At 54.0% G+C, this 12,945-nt stretch overlaps 1 protein-coding gene across 1 annotated transcript in view; it reads left to right on the forward strand.

The window, feature by feature from the left end:
- The window catches only part of CACNA1E (calcium voltage-gated channel subunit alpha1 E), a 96,191-nt gene that overhangs the window by 64,245 nt on the left and 19,001 nt on the right, over positions 1-12,945 (forward strand). The window contains exons 24-35 of the mRNA XM_082483929.1: positions 449-508; positions 851-957; positions 5,057-5,068; positions 6,872-6,968; positions 8,128-8,288; positions 8,715-8,852; positions 9,411-9,612; positions 9,811-9,975; positions 10,390-10,500; positions 11,521-11,604; positions 11,690-11,815; positions 12,017-12,082. Coding sequence (XP_082340055.1) covers positions 449-508; positions 851-957; positions 5,057-5,068; positions 6,872-6,968; positions 8,128-8,288; positions 8,715-8,852; positions 9,411-9,612; positions 9,811-9,975; positions 10,390-10,500; positions 11,521-11,604; positions 11,690-11,815; positions 12,017-12,082 — 1,329 coding nt within the window. The remainder of the gene's footprint in view (positions 1-448; positions 509-850; positions 958-5,056; positions 5,069-6,871; positions 6,969-8,127; positions 8,289-8,714; positions 8,853-9,410; positions 9,613-9,810; positions 9,976-10,389; positions 10,501-11,520; positions 11,605-11,689; positions 11,816-12,016; positions 12,083-12,945) is intronic.

Here is a 12,945-nt window from a genome sequence, read left to right on the forward strand (position 1 = left end):
GGCAGCACCTGCACCGCGCCGTGGGGTCTGACTTCTTCCCCATCACCTTCCTTTATAAACCTTGGAAATCACTCTCAGCCTCCCACACGTGGGGTTTAGAGCCTGGGGAGTGGACCAGGGTGCCTTGTTGACAGTAAAGTAGCTCAAACTGGGGGATGCTGATGTTCACAGAGACTGGCATGGGGGAGCATGATTCCAGCTCGCAGCATGATTTCAGAGCCGCTTGCACCACGCATGGCAAATGTTTCTCTCCTGCCTACGCAGGCCCGGTTTATGGCCATCCTGAACTCTTCAGGAACAGGCTGGGTTTGGGGCAAGCAAACCAACCCTCTGCCTGCACCTGAGCCAGGCGAGCCCTGAAGCAGGATGGTAACAGGGTCTGGGTGGGCACCAGTGAGCCCGTTTGCTTGGCAGCAGCTGCAGAGCGCCCCGTGCCCCCTCTCTGCAGGTCCTGAGGTATTTTGACTACGTCTTCACCGGCGTCTTCACCTTCGAGATGGTTATCAAGGTAAGAGGCCTTGCGGGCTGGCTGCGCTGGGGATGCTGTGTCCCGCAGCGTCCTTTCAGCAGATGGGAAATAGCTCCGTTTTTCAATTCTGGTCCTAAATTTGGGTGATGGAGGCTTTAAAGCCTGGTTCTTAGGAGTGGGAGTTGAGAATGCTCAGGACTGCTTTTATCAATTTTTAGGCTCCCAAAATATGATGATCCTTGATATATACCTGGGGTGCAGGGACAGGTCTGCTGCTCCCCAGTGATGTCCCTTGTCCCCAGCACAACCTGCAGCTGTTTCCACTTGATGGCTGAGCTGCTCGTTCCCTGCCTGTTTTTCTCACCGTTTCCCCCCCTGCAGATGATCGATCAGGGCTTGATCCTGCAGGATGGCTCCTACTTCCGAGACCTCTGGAACATCCTGGATTTCATCGTGGTGGTGGGAGCGCTGGTGGCTTTCGCCTTGGCGTAAGTGGCTGTCATCCTTGTCAGCTCTTTGCCTTTCCTTGGCCGGGTGGGAGGAAGGAGCAACTGTGTGTTATGGCTACTAACCCCTTATTTTGGGGGGATTTCTCCACACCCTTTTGCTCTGCGTCTGGGATGGCTTCTGGCAGCGGTGCGTGGCTGACTGTGAAGCCCAGCTGTGCTGCTGGCACCTGAAACTGGTATAGCTCCAGAGTTGGGTTTCTTCCTGTTTGTCAACTGCTGGTGAGCAAGTAGGCAGGGGGCAAGGCAAGGAAAGCTGGAGATGCTAGGAAGAGTTTGGTGGTGAAAGTGGACTTGAAAGAGGTCAGAAGAGGCTGTTGGAGAGGGAGAAAGACCTAAGGGTGGCAGAGCTGGAGTTATACGTGTGCTACTCATCCCGGGGCTCACAGAGACAGCAAAAGCAGCAGCCTGCCAGGTGGAGCTGCCCTCAGAACATGGTTGTGCTGGCACCCCTGGCTGGTGGCTTTTCCTCTGCTCCAAGGGGGAGCATTGCCCTGGAGCCCTGCAGGGATGGGGATGCGGCCGGTGGGGTTTGTGCCCGCATCCGCTGCAGCATCATGCCGAGGGCAGAGTGCTGCCTGCTTGCTCTGCAGTGTGTCCCCGCTGAGCATCGCCTTGCGTTTGGGCTCTGGTACTGAGCTTGTGGCACCTGCGTGTCCTCCTCCGCAGGTGGGTGCAGGGTGGCTCGACGTCTGCAGTGCCCGTGCCACGGTGGGGAGAAGTGTCCAGGGATGAGTTTCGTACTGCTCTGCCCTCTTCCGTGCTGCCGGCAGGGGCAGGCGGTGCAGTGTAAGCTTGAGGAAGGATGAGTGGGTGCCAACGTGATGCCTGCAGGCCAGGGCCACCCCTGGTCCCTGGGACACATGGCGCCCCGTTGGTGCCTGAGGAGGGAGAGGAGAAGAGAGGAGAGGCTCGTGCTCCTTTGTCACGCTGTTGTTCTCTCTTTGTGCCTTTGACACTGGCGGCGGTGGCGGTAGTGCTGGTGAGAGGGGAGGGCCTGGCAGCGGCGCAGACTGGAGCCCTGTCCTTGTCCACAGCTCAGGTACCCTCTGAGGCTCTTGGGGTGGCTGGGTCTGAGCCCTGAGGTCACTCGATGGATTACAGCCCGTAATCCATCCTTCCCGTCTCACCCTGGCCGGGCAGCAGCTCCTTCCCCTCACTCTTGCCCACTTGCACCCTCCCTGGCTTCTTGCTTTTGCCTTCCTCACCCTCCTCAGCCCCTTCCTCGCCCGGTGCTTTCATCTGCTGCTCTCTCCTTCGGAAGATCACAGGAGAATTCAGCTCGCTCGGCACAGGGATGAACTAGCCCCTGGGCAGGGCTGGGGGCTGACTGCAGACCCTGGCATGGGGAAGGAGCATGGGGCAAGTCTGCTGGCTGGGGACATTGCTCTGAGCCCCCCAGGAGGCCACCTAGGCCACCATGAGGATAGATCGAGCATCTCCAGGGTCTGGCTGATATGCCCTCTGCCAGGGCAGCCCCTCAGAACATGTCTGGAGGTGGGGCTTGAGGGCATAAGCAGGCTGAAGATGCACACAGGGTGGTTTGTGGGGATTTAAGAGGACAAGAGAGCCTTTTCATTCCAAGACATCTTTCATCAAGACTTTTTGATGGCTGAAGGAGGGTAGGTTGATGGCTCAGCCTGCTCCTGGGTGGACAGGTGTCCTCGCTGCAGCTATCAGTACAGTAATTGGTGCTTACTGTGCTTACTATCCCTTTGCCTCCCCCCCCCCCCCCTCAAAAGGTGGCACGGTTCCTGGGGAGCTGGCGAGGTCCCCATGTGCCAGCACCAAGCATGTGGGGAAGCTGCTGTGCCCCTTCCAACCCTGCTTGCCACCTGCCTGCCTCCACCCAGCCTCCCGAGGGAAGGACAGGTCCCTTTGGGCATGGGACAGCTGAATTCTCGAGGGCGAGCTTCTCCATCAACTGCAGCACTGAACCCCCTCCCACAGAGAAGGTCTTTGCACCTCCACGTACTTTTGCAGCAAGCATCTATGTCACCTGCCCACTCTTGTAGCTGTAGCTGGGTAGATACCGAGTTGCTTGTGTCACAGACAAGGGCTCTTTCTAATGTAAACCTGCAGGATTGTCCCTCTCCCCCACTTCTGACGGTTGCTCCTGCTGGAGGAGATGATCTCATGGCTTCGGGGGTGAAGAGAACAAAAGAACCACAGCGATTTCCGATGGGTTTATACATTATAAAGCATTTATAAGGACACCTGCCTCTCCTGTTGGCAGCCCATCACTGCTGTGGCCCCAGGAGCTGCAGGATGTCTGCCAACTGTACATGGCCCAACCCACCACTCTCCCTCCATCCACCCCTCCATCCCAGTCTCAAAAGGAAAACTCTGTCTGTGATGTTTAAATCCTTCTCATTTTCTTCTCCCTCCATAATCTCTTTGATGTGGGGCGGAGGCGGGGCAGGGAGGGGGATGTGTCCCTTCCTCACCTCCATGGTGCTGAGTGGGCAAAGTGATGCCCATGGAGCAGCTTCAGCAATTATGTGGCTGAGAGAGGCTGGTGGCCAGGTCCAGCACCTCCTGGTTGAAGAAGTGCTGGAACCCAAACCATTTGGGCTTTCTGCCCCTTTTGCCTCCCCTCTGCATTTCGGTTTTCTTGTGGCCATCCTGGGTAACTGTGGGTGCAGCAGGAGGTCTCTGAACTGGTCCAGTGGTGCTACCATCATCTGCCGGCCATCAGTGCTACATCAAAATCACCAATAAGCAAGTGTCCACCCATAAAGCCATCTCCCTGTGTGGCTTCGCGGCTTGTCCACTGCCCCATCGGAGCCTGTACATCCTGAGCAAGAGGTCATCTTGGCTCATTTGTAGCTCTCCACATGGAAAGTTAATACGTCGATTCCAACGCAGCCTAAATAAAAAGCCCAATATAAAACCATAAATCTCCAAAGAGTTCAAATTAAATTAGCTGAAATAACCAGAACCATAACTAAAGACGCTGCTCGCTTTTGCCTCCCGTGGCACCCTCTGAGGAGGCATTGCGCAGAGGAGCAGCGCTCGCTTGTGGCTTTGCAGAGCTGCTAGGAAGTGGTGATGCCTATGCCTGTGGGCTTGCAGCAGTGGGAAAGGTTGAGTGATGGAAAGGTTGGTGGAAAGCCTGAGTGGTGGTCAGTACATACTCCTCGTTGTCTTGCCTGGTGGGCAAGGGCAGGAGTTTCTCCACCCAGAGGTACCCAGCAGAAGCGGGTCTTTCTTTACTGAGCAGCATCTCCTTGTGCTCGTTGGCACCGGTGTCTGGAAGCAAGAGGGACCCCTATGTACTGCAAAATAACCTGATGTGAGGCATGTCAGGACAGAGGTCTGACATCCCATCACAGAAGTGCTGCAGAGTTAAACTATCACCTTTTCCACACACCTTCCACTTGCTTCACTAACGTCCTGCCAGGGCCAGGGGTTATTTTTACGGTTTTTAAGAAATGTTTTACTTTGTAGGCTTTGCCCCCAGTACTAAGCCTTCTGTGTGCACGTGGCAGGGACTTAGCTCAAGCAAGGATGGAGGTTTAGTTACAACTAGGGACCTTGTAGACCACCTTGGCTTGTCTGAACATATGTCCTGCTGGGTTGCAGGAGATCCCACACTGCTGCTCAGGTTCTTAATCAGTGGATTTATTAATGGAAGTGATTGAGCGGAGTTAGTCTGTTTGGATGGGAATTATTGTGGCCTTGCAGGTAGGTTCCCTCAGGGGCACCTGCCTTTGGTTGGGGCGAAGCCTTGAGGTCTCCCCTGACTCCTGGCTGAGGACTACCACACACCTGCCCACTGTCACCCACTGTCCTGCTCTCCACAGGTTCCTCTTGTAGTAGAGGTTTCACTACACGCTCCCGTCCCCAGCAGGCAGTTTCTCCCTGGAGATAAGCCCTGTCATGGAGGACACAGTGTGGTCTACTCGTCGTGCCTTTCAACCCAGGCATGGGGTGGTGGAGGGCTGCCGCAGGGTCCCTGCACCCGAGAGGCTGCAAGTCGCCCCCGTGCAGCTTCCCTGGTGCATTTCTTACCTTCTTCCTCTCTTCTCTCTCTTTCTCTTGGTGCTGTTTTCTGGCTGCTGGGCTGGATCACCGACAGGAATGCTTTGGGGTAACTATGCCATGCGGGTCACCGTGGGGTACTGCCCTGGGGAGCGCGGTGGGATGGGCGCAGGCGGGTGTCTGTCTGTCCAACACCCGTGCTGACCCTTAGCTGTGTTTGCAGAGATCGGAGTATGCTGCTCTGCACGCACCCCTGTATTGCCCCGGGATGCATTAAAGGTGGTGTACTCTGGACAAGTGCAGGAGGGATTTTTTTTTGTTTTGTTTTGCAAGCAATGCAATCCCTCTCCTTTGGAAGAGGGTGCTTTTGGTGTGGTTGTCCTCCAAGGGCATGGGATGTGGTTCATGCCAAGCTCAGGGAGCTGGGGAGAGATCAGCCTCAGCGGTAGACACAGCAAGGCCAGGCTTTCCTCCAAGCATTATCCAGCCCTATATCCCATATCCATATTGGATCCCAAGCAAATCCACAGTACGTTTCCTGAGGTCTGCAGAGGTCCCTCCTCAGCAGATGCAAACTGCTGCAGTTGAGTTGTCCATGGTGGCAGCTTGTGCCAGCTGAGCGCTGCCCTCAAATCCTCAGCCCAGCCCGGAGTCAGATGCCCCAGATGCTGAGCAAAGCAGATGGGAGGTGCAAAGTGGGCCCCGAGGCTGTTTGTACAGTTGCTTCCCATGCATTTGTAGGGCTGTGCTCCTAGGGAGGGCTATTAATTAGTGGTTTTGTTTACATCTCTTAATGATTAAGCCCATTATTGTGCTCCTCGTTGCATTAACCCTCGCAAAGGAGCTGTGTAATTTGGAGCGTCTGTTCTTGTAAGTAATTTCCTTGATGGTTTTTGAGGGTGCCCAATGTATACAAACTGTGCCACCTTCACCAGGACCTCTCTACTTCATCTAGCTCATGGGCTTTAGTTAAAAGACAAGAAAAAACTCCTCATATTGTGGTTGGGATCAATCACTGTCTTCAAGAAATTAGGGTCATGAGGGGTCTTAGTGCTGCTTTTCTAAATAATCCTAATAGTAAGCCCAGCTGACTTGGGGTGGAGGCAAGTGCAGCCCTGATCTGGAGAGGAAATAGAGGCCTGAGATGTTGTGAGATGGAAGACCAGGCTGACCAGGTTGAGTAGCACTGATGGAATAAAGCAGAAAGCCATAAGACAGCATTTCTGCAAAGAAACCAAGCATGGAGCAAGTGCTTCCCTAGGTGAATGTAAGGACCGTGAACGTTGAGTTTAAACCGGGATGGAAAATCCTTGGTGAGTGACCTGCACATACATAGACCCCATTGAGTGCATCTCCCTCATTTTGTTATTAATTTCTTGCAACCAGTAGAAAACAATTTGCCGTGGTGGGGGCCTTTTGCAAGCCCCGTCTGCAAACGGCACATGCCTGCAGTAGGGAAGCAAACCTCCTGGCCCCGTTGAGCGACATGGCTTGGGGACACGGTGGAGGACAGTGTGCCACAGTGCCCTTTGGGCAGCTGCCCTCGCTCGGGGAGAGCGTTGCATCCCCTGCCCCAGCCCTGGCACGTCGCTGCTTCCCACAACGAGGGGATTTGTTAAGGTCGCTGCTCCCCAGCGAAGGGGAAAGGGGCTCATCCCGAGGAGGAGAAGATTGCTTTATTTTTCATCTCTGCCAGCTGTCAGCGCGTGTGTTGGAGGAGACGGGTTTAGGCAGGCTGAGCACTCAGCAGTCACACATTTGTGAGTGTGGGCCTCCATGATGGCATGTGGCCTTCCCATTCCTGTCCTCACGCATGCTAGGGGGCTTGTCAGCTGTTGAAAAGCCCGGGTCTGCAAGGTTACTGTCTCTCCGTTTCATTTTTGGGTGCGTGTGCCTCCCTCCAACATGGTAGGACCAACAAGGGCCGGGATATCAAGACCATCAAGTCTCTCCGTGTGCTACGGGTCTTGAGGCCCCTGAAAACCATCAAGCGGCTGCCCAAGCTGAAGGTAATGATTCCCACCTCCTGCCTTACCTCTGTCTTCTCCAGTGTGGACCGGTGGGTTCAGGGACCACGCCTATCGATTTGCTTGTGACCGATGAACAAGTAGTTTTCAAAGCATTTGCTGTGTTTTAGGAGCCCCGTTTTCAAACGCGTTGCCCTTCAGGCTGCGTCACGTCTGGAGGTGCAATGAATTAGTAAGAGCAAGCCTGGAACTCTGCAACGTGTCAGAGACGAGGTTCCTCTGCCAGGGAAAGTGGGGCTGGAGTGGACAGGAGGCAGCAAAGCCCAGATGCTCTCCTGATAAAATAGAGTGCTCTGGCTTTGGGAGAGCTCAAATCTCTTTCCAAAGTTCATTGTCTTTCCCACCAGAGCAGCTTGCAAACAACTTGGGATTTTGTGAGCTGGGCTGTCATGATGTTCCACCGGTGGGGAATTTCCCATCTGAAAAGAGGGATTATTTATGTAGTGCAGGTGGGATTATGGATTTCCCTACCTTAGCTGACGGGGTATAGAGCCAGAAAGGAGCAAGAGACGGAGCAAGCCCTGAGTTTTTTTCACAAAGGGTTATTTGGCTGATGGGTGGGGCCAAGGGTGGCACCCCAGAGACATAGGTTTTGACCTCAGCTTTTCTTCTCGATCAGTGGGTAGATTCAGCCTATGTCAGTTCATTTCTTGACACCTCTGTCTTCACCATGAAGCGGGGATAAGGACATTCCTCTCTTTTTTTTAAGTGCTTTGAGAACTACAGCCTCCGCAGCCTGGGGTGGTGCTGCTTTTGCAGGCAGAGATATTTGCTCTGCCTCATTATTCGCAGTGATTCGAAACAAAGGAGTGTTTACTAATTGGTCTTGAGTGCTGCTAATTGCATCATTGGGTCTGTCCCCTGTCTGCTGCCCTGGTTGCAGAGAACATCGGAAGATATAAATATGCAACCCTGCTGCTGTCTCAGGGGCTGCTTGGTGCCCTTGCGTGTGCTGGGGAGTACTCCAGGGGTTACTCACTCATAAAATAGCCCTTGGCCTGGGAAGAAGGCCCAGCTCTTTCCTCCTTTCCACCCCAGGAGAGGGAAATGTCTTTCCCCATGGCAGTCTTGAGGAAAGTTTTGGTCCTGCCCTTCGCCAAGGCTGTCGGTTCCCCAAGGTGAGCTATGCCCTCTCCTGCAGGCTGTCTTCGACTGTGTTGTGACCTCCCTCAAGAATGTCTTCAACATCCTCATCGTCTACAAGCTCTTCATGTTCATCTTTGCTGTCATTGCTGTCCAGCTCTTCAAGGGGAAGTTTTTCTACTGCACTGACAGCTCTAAGGACACGGAGAAGGACTGCATGTAGGTGCCCTGTTCAGTAGGTCCGATGCTGCTGACACCTCTGGCAAAGGCAGGGTGCTGGGTAATGTCTTCTGTGGTTCCCAGTTAAATCCTTGGTCTTGGCCATAGTCTCTTGGGGTGGATGGCATGGTCTAGGCCCTGTCCCTATTGCTGTGTCAGCTCTGTGCATCCTGGCATGGGATGCAGGATGCGGAGCCCTGTATTTTGCTTCTGTTCTCTTTCCTCCTTCTCTCTTCCCTTTTGCCTTCCCCTTCTCCGCTTCCCCCTAGTTGTTATCCAGCCTCTCCCCATTTCTCCCGCCAGCCGTGCAGGAGGAGAGGTGCCCCCTCCCACCGCACACACATGCTTCCCCCCAGGGTTTAAAACCACTCTCTCATAGTCTGGCAACGTAAAAAGCAAGGTCACTGCTCTCTCCCAACCTTGCAGAGGGAACTACGTGGACCACGAGAAGAACAAGATGGAAGTGAAGTGCCGGGAATGGAAACGCCATGAGTTTCACTATGACAATATCATCTGGGCTTTGCTCACCCTGTTCACAGTCTCCACCGGCGAGGGTTGGCCCCAGTGAGTATTCTGCTCCATCCACCCCCCTTGAATTAGGGTGGGCATGTCCCCAGTGGGGTGGTTGGGTTAATAACTGGCTACAGCCAGGTGGGACTGAGAGAGGAACTGCTGGGCAGGGAGGAGGAGAGGAAGGAAAAGAAATCATGTCAGGACAAAAGAGCTGGGACCATGTCTGGGGTTAGTTTCTTCCCTAAGGAGTGAATTATGGATAAATCCTTCTCCTGTGTGGCCCTGAGGTATATCTTAGCTCGAGTTTAGGGATGACCATAGGACCAGCCCTTTCTTCACGCTGGTGTGAGCTTGGGCAATTTTTTTCTCTGTATGTGGGCCACTGGAAAATCCATTTTCCTTCAGGGGCACAGGCAAAGCACCATAAAACAAAACAAGCTGTAGCCTCTTAGAAGTGTTGTGCTTGTAAAGCCGATTAAGACAGAGATGTATGTTATTGTTACAACTGTGGACAGAGTGGGTACAAAGTGGATCCCGTGAGAAGTGCTGCGTGGTGGCATTCCTGATAGGCATATCTCTGGTTGCTTTTCTTCACCTGTCTGCCCACAGGGTGCTGCAGCATTCAGTGGATGTGACGGAGGAGGACCGTGGGCCCAGCCGCAGCAACCGCATGGAGATGTCCATTTTTTATGTCGTCTATTTTGTGGTCTTCCCTTTCTTCTTTGTCAACATTTTCGTGGCTCTCATCATCATTACATTCCAAGAGCAAGGAGACAAAATGATGGAGGAGTGCAGTCTGGAGAAGAATGAGGTACGGTCTGGGGAGGGGGAAAGAGGACGTTTCCATGGGTTTTCTGCAGTTTGTGAGCTTGGAGCTCCCTCGATGTTGGAAAGGTACAAGAAACGTGTGAGCCACCTGCCTGCTCAGTCCATGAAGGAAAGAAGTGTGGCAGCCACCAGCCTCTGCGTTACCGTCGGCCAGGGTCTGATGCACGTTGTTTTATTCCAGAGAGCCTGCATTGACTTTGCCATCAGCGCCAAGCCACTCACACGGTACATGCCCCAGAACCGGCACACCTTCCAGTACCGGGTCTGGCACTTTGTGGTCTCCCCATCCTTTGAGTACACCATCATGGCCATGATAGCATTGAACACCGTGGTACTGATGATGAAGGTGAGCTGATCAGACTGAGCCTGTCCTGTTTGGGGTGGTGGGGAGAAGGAGGATCGGTCAGGATGGGACCAGAGGGTATTTTGGTTGTTTCTAGGAGATGCTTTGAGACAGGGTCTGAACATGTATTCCCTTGGCATAGTCACTTGAAACACCACATGCCCCAAACTAAAGATGAGATCTTCTCTAAATGAGATGGCCTTTTAACTGCTGCAGAAAGATCTGGATTTATTCTGTGTTTCCTTGTTAAAGGAGTGGCAGCTGTCCTGGGAGAGGGGTGGAGAGGGGAAGGAGGAGATGGTCTTGAGGCACTCAGGGCAAGGAACATGGACCACTGCAGGTCTTCCCTGGGACAGTCATCAGCCAAGAGGCTGGCAGGCCCTCTCCTGGCTAGCAACATCTCTCTCTTTCCATCAGTACTACTCCGCTCCATACACCTATGAGCTGGCCCTGAAGTACCTGAACATCGCATTTACCATGGTGTTCTCCTTGGAGTGCGTCCTCAAGATCATCGCTTTTGGCTTCCTGGTGAGTGGCTGCTCCTGTTCTAGACAAGGATGTTAATTTGGACTTTGGCAGTGCACAGATCACAGAGGGAAGGTGTTAATAACGTGCAGTTGTTGCTATTTATTTTGGGTCCCAGCCTGAAAGCTGCTTTTAGGTTGGAATTGCTCCTTTTGTTCTCATTTAACTTCCCACTGCTGGATGCTGGTGGGGGAAGCCACACCATGGCTTCACTTTTTGCCTTGTTTCTGTGCTACCCTGGTGCCTGGACCACGTATGTGCTGTGCAGCTGCTCTGCTAAAGTCAACTGCTGCTGCAATCATGCTGGTGGCTACTGTCCCTTGTCGCTGGCAGCCATGAGATGCTGGTGCATTGCTGTCCTTGGGCTGTATCGGTTGGACCAGACCTGACCAGCAGCGAGACCTCCCTGCCTGATTCACAGTCCTCAAGTCCCCAGCTGCTCATTTAAGATTTGAAGCCACTCTTAGAATCTTCAGCTACTCTTTGCTGCTTATGAGCAACTGTCGGATTTGCTCTTTTATAGTTTCTTTCCTGTTTCTAACCCTGGGAGATGTGAGCCACTAGCAGGAGGGTTTCTAGCCACCCTCCCTGCTCCCTGTGGTCCCAGCCATGGTCAAGTCTGGTCTTGCACCAGCTGCTGCACGAAGAACAGTGGCTGAGGTGGGTCCAGGTGCCCATAAAGAGGAAGGCAAAGCAGCTTCATGGCTGTGAGGGTCAGCGTGATGAACTGTTGCAGCCTGACCAGGGCTAGCTGTGGCTGCTTTTCCCACTCCCATTCACCAGGGTGACCTGTTGGCCGCATGAGTCATCTCCCAAGAGAAGCTGCACACTGCAGACACGCTCAGGTCCGCCACCATCTCACATGCAGAACAGTGCTCCAGACCATGGCTGCATACAAATGGGCAGCAAGGTCTCTGCCACTGCCACCGTTGTCAGTGAGCAGCCTTGGCCTGTGGCCCAGTGTACTTCAGACCTGCGATCCCCGAGCTCAAATCCATGATCCCTCTCTCCTTCCTTTTGCAGAATTATTTCCGGGACACCTGGAACATCTTTGACTTCATCACCGTCATCGGCAGCATTACGGAGATCATCTTGACGGACACCAAGGTGAAGCGGGGGCTGGGAGCAGCGGGGCGTACGGCTGCGGGGTGGGGGGCTCCCGCCTCCCTCTGACCCTCTCATCTTCTCCCAGCTGGTGAACACCAGCAGTTTCAACATGAGCTTCCTGAAGCTCTTCCGGGCTGCTCGGCTCATCAAGCTGCTGCGCCAGGGTTACACCATCCGCATCCTGCTCTGGACATTCGTGCAGTCCTTCAAGGTAAGTCCCATGTGCCCTTGTCTCCTCCCAGGCCACGGTGTTGGGGTGCTGCTCCCAAATGCAGGCTGTTCCCGAGGTCTTGCTGACTTGTTGGCTTGTAGGAGAGACGGATTGGCACAGCTTACCTGCTCGCTGTGCTTTTTGTACTCCTCTGGAGCTGGACCTGTGCTAAATGAGATGACTCATCTGCTTATCTTGCAGGCCCTCCCCTACGTCTGCCTCTTGATCGCCATGCTTTTCTTCATCTACGCGATCATTGGGATGCAGGTGAGCACGGACATCTCAGTGTGCATCCCTCTGGCACAGACAGGCTGGACCAGCATGTCCTCAGCATTATGCACAGCAGCCAGCCTTGTGCCTGACTGTCATTACTTCACTCACTCACGGTGTCCGGCAAGGTCCAGAGGGTGGAATAGCTTGTTTGGGAGCTGCAGAGCCACTCTCGTTGGCGGAGCTGCCGTGGGCTTCTTCAGTCAAGCTCCACAGCTGCCTTCCCAACTTAGAGATGTGGCCTTGGGGACTCAGCTGGGCATCCTGCGCGATGGCTGCTTTCAAATTGCCACCCCTTCATTTTAGAAAGTACACCCTATCTCCAACTCCCTAGTAGCCCCCAGAGATTGATTTCATGCCTGAGGGACCTGGTGAGCAGCCTTCTGCCTTTCCCTTCTGAACAGCCGGATCATGCTGGTGATCCCTGCAGCCCACTGTCCACCTTGTCCCTCTGCAGAGGGTTTATGTTGTAGCCGTGCTGCTGATGGTCTGCTTGGGCTCTTGTGCTTAGGGACCTGCGATGATCTACCAGATGGTGGGAGGTCTGCAGAGCATGGGAAGATGTTAGCTTCTCAGGCTCCAGCTGGTAAATAAGAAGCACGTGAGCTAAAACCCTCAGCTCCACACATACCGTGGGGCTGGCTCAGTTCTGTGGTGACTAAATCCCACGCTGAGGATCTGACAAAGCATCTCCAACGACGAACGCTCGGGATCTGGAGCCACCTGATGAGTGAGCTGCTGCAGTACCCGACACCGTTGCCTGGACAGGCAGATTTTGGGGAGGCAGCAGGCAGCGCAGCGGCCCCCTGCTCGGGCTGCTTGGCAGCGCTGGTGTTTAGTCTCTTCCACCCCCTCTCTCC

This window comes from Vanellus vanellus (assembly GCF_965231255.1).
Source record: "Vanellus vanellus genome assembly, chromosome: 5".
Lineage (NCBI taxonomy): Eukaryota > Metazoa > Chordata > Aves > Charadriiformes > Charadriidae > Vanellus > Vanellus vanellus.